Consider the following 14,424-nt stretch of genomic DNA (forward strand, 5'->3'; position numbering starts at 1 on the left):
TTCTCACAAAGCCCCCAAGGGTCTGGTCTGGACCGGAGCCCTGCTGCCCTGCAGGCCCTGCTTCAGGAGTGGGCCAGGGCATCTGAAGGCTTATTAGCATGTTTTGATGATGTTCTCGATATTCCTGAGTTCCTGAGTGTGTCCATTCAGGAAATGACCAAGCACTTGGACTTTTTTACATGGGCTTTGAGGAGTGGAGATTCCGGAGCGTTTTCTCCACTTGTGGCATATTTACAGGGTCGAGGGACACACATAGTGCAGGTGATGAGCAGGTATGTGGACCAAGATCGAGATCCTATTTTCCGGAATGGCCTGAGAGTCTTGATCCAGCAGCTGGAGCAATCCTCCCGGGTCTTGGGTGCAGCTGGGGAGCACTGTTCAGCTGGGCACGGCTCTCAGGACACAGATGCACTATTAACCTTGGCGAAACATGTGATCTCTTCAGCTCAGAGCATCCGAGAGGGGCTGGATGGAACTAACCACCCAGATATCCTCAGTCCCCTTCGGGACCAAGTCCAGAGGTTTGACATGGCTGAGAGACGGCCTTATTTCATTCTCTCCAGCCTCCAGGATTGCACAGCTCCTGCACTGAAACACCAAAGGGAGCGTGGGTTGGGGAAAAGCGGCCGAGGCACCTCCTATCCACCTAGGGATCATCTTTTTTGCCCCTTGATTCTTGACACCCGTCTACAGAAGGGGGCCTCTCCACTCCCTGCCATCAGCAAACCCATGCTTGCCGTAGACAGCCTGAGCCACCAGGGAGTGACCTCAGCTGCAACCATCCTGCAGGACCAGGATGCAGCTGTGGAGGCAGCTCAGGAGGCCCTGGCTGGAGAGGGGCCACTGGGGTCAGAGAGGATGACTGGACTCCAAGAAATCCCATCACTGGTACCTTCTATTACTGACCTAGCCAGGGAGATAGAACATTGCACAACTGCTAGAACTGATAGGCTTCTGGAAGTGGCTCTCCAACTGTCTGGGAAGACCAGGGAAACCAGGCAAAGTTTGGCAGCCATAGCTGGTGACTGGTATTCTCTGTGTCAACAGCTGTTTCGCAACAACCCAGCAGCTGATCTTCAAGAGAGCATGACAGTGTTCATGGAGCTTCAGCAGAACTTAGCCTCAGTGGTTCAACTAGCAGTCAAAAGTTCGGGTAAGAAGGATTCTGACTCAACTGGGCATCCAGAAGCACATTTACAAGTGCAAGGCAGATTGGAGGAGGCGGAGACCCATGCCAAACACCTTCTGGACAAAGTTCTGGCCTCTGATGGTTTCCAAGCCCCCAGGTCGTGGGAGGAGAGCATTGAGGATGGGTGCCTTCTATGGTCAGTGGCTGTCCAAGACCTGCTCCAGTGCCTGGAGAGGCTCAGCGGGAGACAAGGCCTGTTCCTACTGCCCCTGCGACAGGCTGTGAAGGACCAGCAGGGGCTGCAGGAAGGGTTGGCTCAGGCAGCAGATGTTTCTCAAAGGCTACAAGAGGCTGCTAGGCTGTCTTGTCTTCTGTGTGGGGATGAGCAGGTAAAGGGTGAGATCTCCTTTCTGTGCAGGGAGGTTCATGTGCTCACGGATGCTCTGCTGGATGTGGCACAGATCCTGGCCTCCTTCCCCAAACCATCTCCCAGCCTGTCCACCCGCTTTGAACTTCTCTGCTTGGAGCTCACCCTTCAAGCCAAGGCCCTGACTGGCCACCTCAGCAGCATCAATGCAGACTATGAACGTGTCCTCCAAGGTGCCTTCTGCCCAAGGCTCTCTGTCTGCAAAGACCCCCAGAGCCAGCCAGAAGGCTCTCTGGAAAGAATGGTGTCTGGTATCCAAGCTGCGCAGGGGATTGTGGCTGGAGGTCAGGAGTCTGGGCCCTGCCAGGAAGACCTTCTCATGGCTCTGGAGAGCATTCTTGTCCTCACCAAGGAGGTAGCCCAGCGGGTCCCTGTGGTCCGAGAATGCCCAGAGGACTGGCTTCAGCAGGAGTGGGCAGCCAAGGCCCACCATGCTGTGGCCCAGCTCCAGGCCTGGAAAGGTGGTCACACCAAGGCTTGGAGACTCCTGGCCCAGTGCTTGAAGCCCAGTGATGAAGAGGACCCCACCCAGCCCCAGCTCCACCGTGGGGAGGGTGCATCAGGAGCCGCTGAAGCCAGCAGTGTAGATTCTCAGGGTGCTGCTCCGAGAGACACCGCGGGGAGCTCAGCGGGGACCTGCACTGCTGATCCAGGCATCACCGGGACAGTCGCAGACCTGGGCACGGTAGGAAAGTCAGCATCTCTCCTTCTCCCCCACCTCAGCCTTCTTCCTAGTCACCAAAGCCCCCTGTCAAGCTCCAGAAAAAGCTCTCTTGGTGCCCACGTGTGTAATTCACATCTGGCAGGCAGCACAGGGCACCCTTTGAGAATCCAGGGTCAGGAACCAGACTGCCTGCACTGTGCCTGCCTCTACCATTTCCAAGTTCTGAGATCTCAGAGAAGTTTCTTAGCTATTTTGGACTTGAAGATCCTAGTCTAGAAAATGGGAACATTGATACCTTCCTGGCAGAGGGTTGATGAAAGCATCCATGGAAAATACTTGCACTTGCCTGGAACATAATTAGTGCCCTGTGGTAGGGCCTATAATGATTGACTTCCATGAAGTTTTTCCCGTGGCCCCATCTGGAGGGGGTTCCCCTTGCTGTGACTGACAGCACCCCTCCCGTGGATCCGGCTACTTCATGCCACCTTGAGCGCCACGATGTTACCCCCCTGCCCCAGTCAGGGGTTCTTTGCTTTGCAAGTGGCCGGAATCCAACTTGAATCCTCGTAGGCAAAAAGAAAGATTTACTGGAAGGCTTCTGGGTCTGTTGAACACCTTCCACGTATAGTCGTTTCCTTCTGGGGCACCAGACAGTGTCAGGGATTGTGGAGCCCAAACATTTGATTTACTTACATGAACTGTGGGAGATATAATAGGTTGGCAGTGGCCGCCCAAGAAGTTCCCAGGTAGATGTGCTCAGCCCAGCGTTTTGTGCATAACCTGATCTGTCCCCTTCGTGACCTTATGCTTGGCTGCCCAGACTCCCCCCCCCCCACCCCCGCAAACCTTTCCCTGGGCTTTCTCCCAAGATAAAGTTGACCAGACCGTGTGTTTCTCCACCCCATTACTCTTTACTTCATTTTTCTCATTAAAATGTCATTAGCATGAGAAAGGCCCTGTTCCCAGATTCGCTGGGAGCCCGGCAGGCACAGTCCCCTGGTCCTGCTGCCTAAGCCGTCTTTGCTCAGACTCCCGCTGTCTTCTCATCTCTCCTGCTCCGTGGCTCCTGGTCTCATGAATTCAGACGTCCTGCCAGCACCTCCTGATCTGTTTTTCCACCGGGTCTTTCTGACCCGTACTTAATGCCGCTGACTTCACTGACAACACGTTCTGTTTCTCTCAGTTCAGCTGACACAGTCCCCTTCTCAGCAAAGCCTCCCGACATGAGCATTTCAGAGAACTGACCGCCCGGGTCAGCTGGCACCCAGCATGGTGAGAACAGCAGGCTCATTCAGCCCCCATCACCCCTCCTGTCCACGAAGGGGTGTCACCTCTCCCGCTGCAGGCTGCTTTTCTCTGGGTGAAGAGCAAGGCCTCACATTCCAAGGTTCCTACCCCAGGGAAGCATCCTCCTTCATACACGTGATTCCAGTGCATAGGAGGGGACAGTAGGGACAGTGGTCCTGCTGGGAGGGCTACCCCCGGGTGGGAGGGCAATTGGAGAAGGGAGAATCACCATCCATGGTGTGTGTCTGCTCCACTGTCCCACTCCCTGGGGCTCCTGGGGGGTGGAGACACCCTCCACACAGCCCAGAACAGCACCTCAAACTGTGAGCCCCTGAGGGAGGGCATGGCCTTGGGAAGGTACATCTTTTGGGCACTTGTAAGTCACAATCTGGAAATTGTTTATTCCAGTTATGGGCTCTCCAACAGTCCTAGCCTCCTTCATTACTGAAGAGCCTGGAGACACTGCTAGCTTTGGATGCTTAAGGTCCCTGACAGCTGAATACGAGGCATGAGTTGAAAAGAATATTTCCTAGTTTCCTATCCCTTGGCTCAAGGTCCACCAAATCCCATATTTGCCATTTTCACCCTGGTTTTTAGTCACTACGGTTGAGTCTTAGTCTCAGTTGAGTTCTCGCCTTTCTCTTCATGTCACATAATCCCGGGCCCCATCTGGGCAGCCTGCTGGCCCTCAGTGTGTTGGTCCTTCTCCAGAAAAGGCTCCGACTGGCCCCTCCCAGCAGTCAGGGGGCATCCCAACCTATCTAAAACGAGGCCAACAAACAGTTTTCAGAAGGTGGGGGATTATTTAATTGAAGACGTAATACAAAAAAAGCCAGGTGACTTCTCAATATGCACTAGCACAGAAAGTCTAAACTCTCAGCCGCTAAAGTTCAAGGACTTCATCTTACTCATCTTTAGATCCTTCAGGACAAGCACGGTGTCTGGGGCATCGCAGGTGCACGGTAAGTGATTTAGATTGCTTGCTGGGATGCTAAAGACAGCCTAGAAGGGCAGAAGGGGTTCAAATTTGGGGCAAAATGGTAATGGGAGGGATAGAGCAGATATTCTAGATGTCTCCTGAGAGGAGGGTGGTCTTGAGTTGAGCTTCAAAGGCAGTTTGGGATTTGTATTTGCCAGGGGAGAGAGGAAGGACATTGCAGGCAATAAGAGCTCTGAAGTGAACTTGGTTTGCAAGTGGCTGTTAGCCCGGGGGGTGCACACCTGTGCTCAGATGTGCTCCCAATGTGGAAGTGAATACTTTATGGTTGGAGAGGAAAACAGCCTGCAGTTAAGCCTTCACTGTGGATGCCCTGTGCCACCTCCAGCCACCCACCTGGCTGGGTGCTGTTCTCAGCATCTGGACAACTTCTGAGTCAAACCCAAATGATCAGGGCTTTCCCCACATGCTTGGCAGCTGTTGCCTCTGCTTGCCCCTGGGCCAAGCCTGGGGCCAAGCACCACAAGGCGGAGTGCCCACAACCCCAGGGCAGGGCAGGTCACTTAGATCCCAGCCTCCACGGTCTCGTGGTCCCAGACTCACATACGTCCCCTTGTCTGTCACACGGCAACCGCTCGCTTAAACACCCACCTGAGCTCTACAGCTACAGCCAAATGATGTGATTCATCCAACCCCTTCCTGGGATCGTTGGTCTCCTGATTTCTCATCTTTAGCCCAGCACCCTTCCTGCGTGCTCGGCAGTGAGAGGAGCGTGACAAAGACTGGACAGAGTGGCCAACCAGGTGGGGGTGGAAGGGACACATGCCTGGAGCAGTTATCCTTTGATCTCCATTCCTCTCCTGGTGAAATATTTGCTACATATATAGCCTCAGACCAAACAGGATCATGAACTTATATCTCCCAACTTAGATAGAATTTGCTATCACACTCATACTTTTCCAACAGCTACGTTATGACCCTTCTGAGACATCAGTATGCTACGTTGGGGTCTTGGGGGAGAAGTCAGGGTGTAGGAAGGCCCAGAGGTTCCCCCCACCCATGTTCTCCTTCCCACCTGCACCCAGGGCACAGCCCCTACCCCCAGGAGCTCAGGATCTGGTGGGTGAGGCCCAGAGTTTCCCCCCACTCATGTTCTCCTTCCCACCTGCACCCAGGGCACAGCCCCTACCCCCAGGAGCACAGGATCTGGTGGGTGAGGCCGAGAGATGATCAAGGCCACTCTTGACACTTTGTTACTGGGTTTACCTTCAAGGGCAGTACACCTGGTCTGGATTCCAGAGTCTGGAAGAGGCTTAGGGGAGGCCCCACTTAGGGTCCAAAAAAGAATAACATGGCCTCGCCCACTTCTGGTTGGCAGAAGCTGCTGTTTTTCTCACTAGGAAAGAATAAGCAAGTTAATGGGGGAAAAATAATTATTCATACCAGAACTGTAAAGTCCTTTCACATGGAATAATTGATATGAAACTGTCCCAAAGTAGGGACATTCAAGGATTCCCGAATTTCTTCAAGGAGCTAGAGATTCTCCCAGGTAAGCCCTGAAAATTCACCAAAGGAAAGAAAATGTCATCTTGTAACTCTCCTGGGGACCTGAGTCTGCCCGCTTGCAACTGACCTAGCCAGGGAGATAGAACATTGCACAACTGCTAGAACTGATAGGCTTCTGGAAGTGGCTCTCCAACTGTCTGGGAAGACCAGGGAAACCAGGCAAAGTTTGGCAGCCATAGCTGGTGACTGGTATTCTCTGTGTCAACAGCTGTTTCGCAACAACCCAGCAGCTGATCTTCAAGAGAGCATGACAGTGTTCATGGAGCTTCAGCAGAACTTAGCCTCAGTGGTTCAACTAGCAGTCAAAAGTTCGGGTAAGAAGGATTCTGACTCAACTGGGCATCCAGAAGCACATTTACAAGTGCAAGGCAGATTGGAGGAGGCGGAGACCCATGCCAAACACCTTCTGGACAAAGTTCTGGCCTCTGATGGTTTCCAAGCCCCCAGGTCGTGGGAGGAGAGCATTGAGGATGGGTGCCTTCTATGGTCAGTGGCTGTCCAAGACCTGCTCCAGTGCCTGGAGAGGCTCAGCGGGAGACAAGGCCTGTTCCTACTGCCCCTGCGACAGGCTGTGAAGGACCAGCAGGGGCTGCAGGAAGGGTTGGCTCAGGCAGCAGATGTTTCTCAAAGGCTACAAGAGGCTGCTAGGCTGTCTTGTCTTCTGTGTGGGGATGAGCAGGTAAAGGGTGAGATCTCCTTTCTGTGCAGGGAGGTTCATGTGCTCACGGATGCTCTGCTGGATGTGGCACAGATCCTGGCCTCCTTCCCCAAACCATCTCCCAGCCTGTCCACCCGCTTTGAACTTCTCTGCTTGGAGCTCACCCTTCAAGCCAAGGCCCTGACTGGCCACCTCAGCAGCATCAATGCAGACTATGAACGTGTCCTCCAAGGTGCCTTCTGCCCAAGGCTCTCTGTCTGCAAAGACCCCCAGAGCCAGCCAGAAGGCTCTCTGGAAAGAATGGTGTCTGGTATCCAAGCTGCGCAGGGGATTGTGGCTGGAGGTCAGGAGTCTGGGCCCTGCCAGGAAGACCTTCTCATGGCTCTGGAGAGCATTCTTGTCCTCACCAAGGAGGTAGCCCAGCGGGTCCCTGTGGTCCGAGAATGCCCAGAGGACTGGCTTCAGCAGGAGTGGGCAGCCAAGGCCCACCATGCTGTGGCCCAGCTCCAGGCCTGGAAAGGTGGTCACACCAAGGCTTGGAGACTCCTGGCCCAGTGCTTGAAGCCCAGTGATGAAGAGGACCCCACCCAGCCCCAGCTCCACCGTGGGGAGGGTGCATCAGGAGCCGCTGAAGCCAGCAGTGTAGATTCTCAGGGTGCTGCTCCGAGAGACACCGCGGGGAGCTCAGCGGGGACCTGCACTGCTGATCCAGGCATCACCGGGACAGTCGCAGACCTGGGCACGGTAGGAAAGTCAGCATCTCTCCTTCTCCCCCACCTCAGCCTTCTTCCTAGTCACCAAAGCCCCCTGTCAAGCTCCAGAAAAAGCTCTCTTGGTGCCCACGTGTGTAATTCACATCTGGCAGGCAGCACAGGGCACCCTTTGAGAATCCAGGGTCAGGAACCAGACTGCCTGCACTGTGCCTGCCTCTACCATTTCCAAGTTCTGAGATCTCAGAGAAGTTTCTTAGCTATTTTGGACTTGAAGATCCTAGTCTAGAAAATGGGAACATTGATACCTTCCTGGCAGAGGGTTGATGAAAGCATCCATGGAAAATACTTGCACTTGCCTGGAACATAATTAGTGCCCTGTGGTAGGGCCTATAATGATTGACTTCCATGAAGTTTTTCCCGTGGCCCCATCTGGAGGGGGTTCCCCTTGCTGTGACTGACAGCACCCCTCCCGTGGATCCGGCTACTTCATGCCACCTTGAGCGCCACGATGTTACCCCCCTGCCCCAGTCAGGGGTTCTTTGCTTTGCAAGTGGCCGGAATCCAACTTGAATCCTCGTAGGCAAAAAGAAAGATTTACTGGAAGGCTTCTGGGTCTGTTGAACACCTTCCACGTATAGTCGTTTCCTTCTGGGGCACCAGACAGTGTCAGGGATTGTGGAGCCCAAACATTTGATTTACTTACATGAACTGTGGGAGATATAATAGGTTGGCAGTGGCCGCCCAAGAAGTTCCCAGGTAGATGTGCTCAGCCCAGCGTTTTGTGCATAACCTGATCTGTCCCCTTCGTGACCTTATGCTTGGCTGCCCAGACTCCCCCCCCCCCACCCCCGCAAACCTTTCCCTGGGCTTTCTCCCAAGATAAAGTTGACCAGACCGTGTGTTTCTCCACCCCATTACTCTTTACTTCATTTTTCTCATTAAAATGTCATTAGCATGAGAAAGGCCCTGTTCCCAGATTCGCTGGGAGCCCGGCAGGCACAGTCCCCTGGTCCTGCTGCCTAAGCCGTCTTTGCTCAGACTCCCGCTGTCTTCTCATCTCTCCTGCTCCGTGGCTCCTGGTCTCATGAATTCAGACGTCCTGCCAGCACCTCCTGATCTGTTTTTCCACCGGGTCTTTCTGACCCGTACTTAATGCCGCTGACTTCACTGACAACACGTTCTGTTTCTCTCAGTTCAGCTGACACAGTCCCCTTCTCAGCAAAGCCTCCCGACATGAGCATTTCAGAGAACTGACCGCCCGGGTCAGCTGGCACCCAGCATGGTGAGAACAGCAGGCTCATTCAGCCCCCATCACCCCTCCTGTCCACGAAGGGGTGTCACCTCTCCCGCTGCAGGCTGCTTTTCTCTGGGTGAAGAGCAAGGCCTCACATTCCAAGGTTCCTACCCCAGGGAAGCATCCTCCTTCATACACGTGATTCCAGTGCATAGGAGGGGACAGTAGGGACAGTGGTCCTGCTGGGAGGGCTACCCCCGGGTGGGAGGGCAATTGGAGAAGGGAGAATCACCATCCATGGTGTGTGTCTGCTCCACTGTCCCACTCCCTGGGGCTCCTGGGGGGTGGAGACACCCTCCACACAGCCCAGAACAGCACCTCAAACTGTGAGCCCCTGAGGGAGGGCATGGCCTTGGGAAGGTACATCTTTTGGGCACTTGTAAGTCACAATCTGGAAATTGTTTATTCCAGTTATGGGCTCTCCAACAGTCCTAGCCTCCTTCATTACTGAAGAGCCTGGAGACACTGCTAGCTTTGGATGCTTAAGGTCCCTGACAGCTGAATACGAGGCATGAGTTGAAAAGAATATTTCCTAGTTTCCTATCCCTTGGCTCAAGGTCCACCAAATCCCATATTTGCCATTTTCACCCTGGTTTTTAGTCACTACGGTTGAGTCTTAGTCTCAGTTGAGTTCTCGCCTTTCTCTTCATGTCACATAATCCCGGGCCCCATCTGGGCAGCCTGCTGGCCCTCAGTGTGTTGGTCCTTCTCCAGAAAAGGCTCCGACTGGCCCCTCCCAGCAGTCAGGGGGCATCCCAACCTATCTAAAACGAGGCCAACAAACAGTTTTCAGAAGGTGGGGGATTATTTAATTGAAGACGTAATACAAAAAAAGCCAGGTGACTTCTCAATATGCACTAGCACAGAAAGTCTAAACTCTCAGCCGCTAAAGTTCAAGGACTTCATCTTACTCATCTTTAGATCCTTCAGGACAAGCACGGTGTCTGGGGCATCGCAGGTGCACGGTAAGTGATTTAGATTGCTTGCTGGGATGCTAAAGACAGCCTAGAAGGGCAGAAGGGGTTCAAATTTGGGGCAAAATGGTAATGGGAGGGATAGAGCAGATATTCTAGATGTCTCCTGAGAGGAGGGTGGTCTTGAGTTGAGCTTCAAAGGCAGTTTGGGATTTGTATTTGCCAGGGGAGAGAGGAAGGACATTGCAGGCAATAAGAGCTCTGAAGTGAACTTGGTTTGCAAGTGGCTGTTAGCCCGGGGGGTGCACACCTGTGCTCAGATGTGCTCCCAATGTGGAAGTGAATACTTTATGGTTGGAGAGGAAAACAGCCTGCAGTTAAGCCTTCACTGTGGATGCCCTGTGCCACCTCCAGCCACCCACCTGGCTGGGTGCTGTTCTCAGCATCTGGACAACTTCTGAGTCAAACCCAAATGATCAGGGCTTTCCCCACATGCTTGGCAGCTGTTGCCTCTGCTTGCCCCTGGGCCAAGCCTGGGGCCAAGCACCACAAGGCGGAGTGCCCACAACCCCAGGGCAGGGCAGGTCACTTAGATCCCAGCCTCCACGGTCTCGTGGTCCCAGACTCACATACGTCCCCTTGTCTGTCACACGGCAACCGCTCGCTTAAACACCCACCTGAGCTCTACAGCTACAGCCAAATGATGTGATTCATCCAACCCCTTCCTGGGATCGTTGGTCTCCTGATTTCTCATCTTTAGCCCAGCACCCTTCCTGCGTGCTCGGCAGTGAGAGGAGCGTGACAAAGACTGGACAGAGTGGCCAACCAGGTGGGGGTGGAAGGGACACATGCCTGGAGCAGTTATCCTTTGATCTCCATTCCTCTCCTGGTGAAATATTTGCTACATATATAGCCTCAGACCAAACAGGATCATGAACTTATATCTCCCAACTTAGATAGAATTTGCTATCACACTCATACTTTTCCAACAGCTACGTTATGACCCTTCTGAGACATCAGTATGCTACGTTGGGGTCTTGGGGGAGAAGTCAGGGTGTAGGAAGGCCCAGAGGTTCCCCCCACCCATGTTCTCCTTCCCACCTGCACCCAGGGCACAGCCCCTACCCCCAGGAGCTCAGGATCTGGTGGGTGAGGCCCAGAGTTTCCCCCCACTCATGTTCTCCTTCCCACCTGCACCCAGGGCACAGCCCCTACCCCCAGGAGCTCAGGATCTGGTGGGTGAGGCCCAGAGTTTCCCCCCACTCATGTTCTCCTTCCCACCTGCACCCAGGGCACAGCCCCTACCCCCAGGAGCTCAGGATCTGGTGGGTGAGGCCCAGAGTTTCCCCCCACTCATGTTCTCCTTCCCACCTGCACCCAGGGCACAGCCCCTACCCCCAGGAGCTCAGGATCTGGTGGGTGAGGCCCAGAGTTTCCCCCCACTCATGTTCTCCTTCCCACCTGCACCCAGGGCACAGCCCCTACCCCCAGGAGCTCAGGATCTGGTGGGTGAGGCCGAGAGATGATCAAGGCCACTCTTGACACTTTGTTACTGGGTTTACCTTCAAGGGCAGTACACCTGGTCTGGATTCCAGAGTCTGGAAGAGGCTTAGGGGAGGCCCCACTTAGGGTCCAAAAAAGAATAACATGGCCTCGCCCACTTCTGGTTGGCAGAAGCTGCTGTTTTTCTCACTAGGAAAGAATAAGCAAGTTAATGGGGGAAAAATAATTATTCATACCAGAACTGTAAAGTCCTTTCACATGGAATAATTGATATGAAACTGTCCCAAAGTAGGGACATTCAAGGATTCCCGAATTTCTTCAAGGAGCTAGAGATTCTCCCAGGTAAGCCCTGAAAATTCACCAAAGGAAAGAAAATGTCATCTTGTAACTCTCCTGGGGACCTGAGTCTGCCCGCTTGCAGTTTATGCAAATTCTGGGTGAAAGGAGCACAGAGCCGTAGGGATTCATTGTTTGCTCTTCTCGCTTGTTTCCTAGGTATTTGGAGCAGATGGTCAAGAGCTGCTGGCATGTGGGGATGAGGAAACCCTCCTGATTCCCACTCTTCTTTTAAAAATGGTGAAGAAGCCATTAACATCCCCACTGCAGTTCAAAGATCTGAGCGTCTTGAATTTCATCAGTTCCACCCTGTCTTCTTCTTACAGCACCTGCGTAGCGGCACCCCCGGCAGCTCCCCCGGCTGTCCGGCCTGGCCGCACACGGAGGTGGACCTGCCTCTCCCAGAGGGTGGCAGCCTGAACAGTGGGAACAGAATCACCCAGGTTACCCAGGAGATGGCCAAGGAGGTGTTCCTGATGGCTCAGAGTGTGAGGAGGAGAGGATGCATCTTGGTACTTGACCTTCAGTGGGTGGTGGGAGGATTGGGCACCACGGGGGGAAACGGGTCCCCAGCTGATGCCCCGCAGGAGCCAGGACAGCCAGGCAGCACCCAGGACAGAGGGGCCGCGAGCGGGGGCCATCGGGCACGTAGCATTTTTCGGTGCTGTCTTCTCTCTCCATCTGGGTGTATCATAGAGCTCACTTCATTTTTCTCTTCCCTCCTGTGGGCTCGTTACTCACGCTTTGTCTTAGTCCATCAGGGAAGATAATTTGCCGGAAGCTGTAGTTTAGTCAAATCAAGACCCATTCCTATCCCAGAGGATGAACTGAAGGGAGCCATTTACGTCTTTTAAAATTCCCCAAAATAGAGGTAACAGGGCTGCAGGCTCCTGAAGGATGGCCATTCAGGGCCAGCACAGCCTGGAGAGGATGGGGGCTACTTTCCACTGGCTTTGGGGTGGGGGGCAACGTCAACCACAGGTCACCTGTTCTAATTCTCTTTAGCCATCTCCTTGATTCAATGTCGTTAAGCATCATTTACCATCCACACACACATCAACATTGAAAAACAAAAGTCCATTTACTGAGTATGGGGACCAGACGGAAGAGATCAAATGGCCCCAAGAGCCATTTAGAAAATGCCTTCTAGTGTAGGTCTGCTGGGTACTCATGGCCCCCAAACCCGTGGCTGGGCCACACGTGGTAGAGGAGCGGGGCCCGGAGAGAAGGTTGGATGTCAGGGCACCTCCAGACTAGGTGACTGCAAAGCCCTGCCCGGCAGCCTTACCACACCCAAGACTCAGACCTTTCATTGGCCTCTTCCTTCTCCCAACCCATGTCCACTTCAGTTAGTTTCTCACTGGAACAGCTACCCCAAGGTCATGAGGTCAAAAGTGGGAGCAGTTACCACTTCTTGCTGACTTCCGTTTTCCTTCCAAACATCTCAGATAGTCTAATTTATATAGGACTTGGGTGCTGATGGGGCCGTGTGGCTGAGGGCCCAGGAATATGCAAATCCTCCAGCCCGTGCAGTTTCCTGGGGGAAATGTGCGCTAAAGGGAAATGACAAAAGGAAAAGCAAATGGTGATTTTTAACAGTGAGGCTAGTGCCTGGTAAAATGGAGTGACTATGCAGAATTTCCCCCCCGCAAGCCTCCAAATCTCGACCTTAATACCAATCAGATTTTAACAACCAAAGTCCCTGGTGCTCTTGAGTAAAACAGAGAAAAGAGTTTAAAATGGCTGGTTGGGGGGGTCACAGGCAGCACAGGCACGGGGGCAGAGCAGTAATCCTGAGTCAACCGTATTAGCAACTCTTCAGCCCTGAGGCTGGGGGCAGAATTGGAGGAAGCAGGGAGGAAGATGGGGAGATTGGATGAAGGTTTCCCTTGGAGAGAAAGAAAAGGCAAGCATCTCCTTTCCTGGCAGAGGTCTACAAAAGATTATTCTCATGTGGTTTGAGTTTTCTCTGGCACCTTTGAGACCCAGGTTATGAGTTCTGGAATATTCCAGCTTGACCTCCTCAGTTGAGCCCTCCCCCTTCACACATGGAGATGTTCTTACTAAAGGCTTTCCAGCATCACGACCTTCATCAGCACTGTCTGTGTGCCAGCAGAGAACGATAGCCATTCCTCACGTCATTATCTAGGTCAGGGAAACTGTCGCAGTAATGTGTACAAAATAAAATACCCACAGGAAAAAAGAGGGGTTCTGTCACCCTCCTCCCTCCTATTTCTTTAGTATTCCTTTTCATTCTTATCCTAAAGACCAGTGATTCTGAAATCAGGTAATCAAACCCACGTTTGGTACAGGGAGAGAGCTGACAGATGCAGAGCTTGCCTAAACCCAAGCCTTATCCAAAGAGAAGTAAAGTACATATTTTAGGACTCATTTGCTAACTGGGGTGGCATATGATAAAACAAAAACAAATTCTCCAGGGTGTGAGGACTCATGTATTCTCCTGGGACATCATAAAGAAGTGTGCTGCCTTGGATGTTTGGGATGGGGCTTGGTTTGGGGTTGCAACATCAGTTTTTTAAAAAGAAGGAGCAACATAGCGTCAAATGACCTGGCACAGATTTGGCTAATTTAGGACTGGCTGCTTGAGTTCTGTGTTTCAAAAAGGCTCTCCCATTTGAAAGGGAGGTTTCTCGGACTGGTCTGCTGTGGAGCTTGGAATTGCTTGAATTAGGCATTGGACACATCTGTACCCACTCCTTTCTTATCTGGAATTGCAAATACCTCTAATAAACTAAGCCTCTAACATAGGTTTATTAGGATTGTTTTCTTCCTTACTGGAGAAGCTGAGACAGCATGATACATGGAGGAGTGGGAGCCAGAAGTGGCTCCCCACCAGGGCTGGCCATTACGAAAAGAATGGGGCAGACAAAATTAAGTTCTGTACATTAAGTTAATGTCCATCCTCATGGAATCTAGAGGCCCCTCAACAGGGCAGGTACAGTAAAGAGTCTGACTCCATTTTTTTTTTTTTTTTT

The 14,424-nt window shown here is 52.8% G+C and overlaps 1 protein-coding gene across 1 annotated transcript in view; it reads left to right on the forward strand.

Annotated features, from left to right (window-relative positions):
* The first annotated feature begins 11,364 nt into the window (after positions 1 to 11,364).
* Positions 11,365 to 14,424, forward strand: part of LOC114487352 (uncharacterized) — a 7,640-nt gene continuing 4,580 nt past the window's right edge. The window contains exons 1-2 of the mRNA XM_055089124.1: positions 11,365 to 11,434; positions 11,699 to 12,076. Of these exons, the coding sequence (XP_054945099.1) occupies positions 11,365 to 11,434; positions 11,699 to 12,076 (448 nt within the window). The remainder of the gene's footprint in view (positions 11,435 to 11,698; positions 12,077 to 14,424) is intronic.

Source organism: Physeter macrocephalus, chromosome 12 (assembly GCF_002837175.3).
Source record: "Physeter macrocephalus isolate SW-GA chromosome 12, ASM283717v5, whole genome shotgun sequence".
Lineage (NCBI taxonomy): Eukaryota > Metazoa > Chordata > Mammalia > Artiodactyla > Physeteridae > Physeter > Physeter macrocephalus.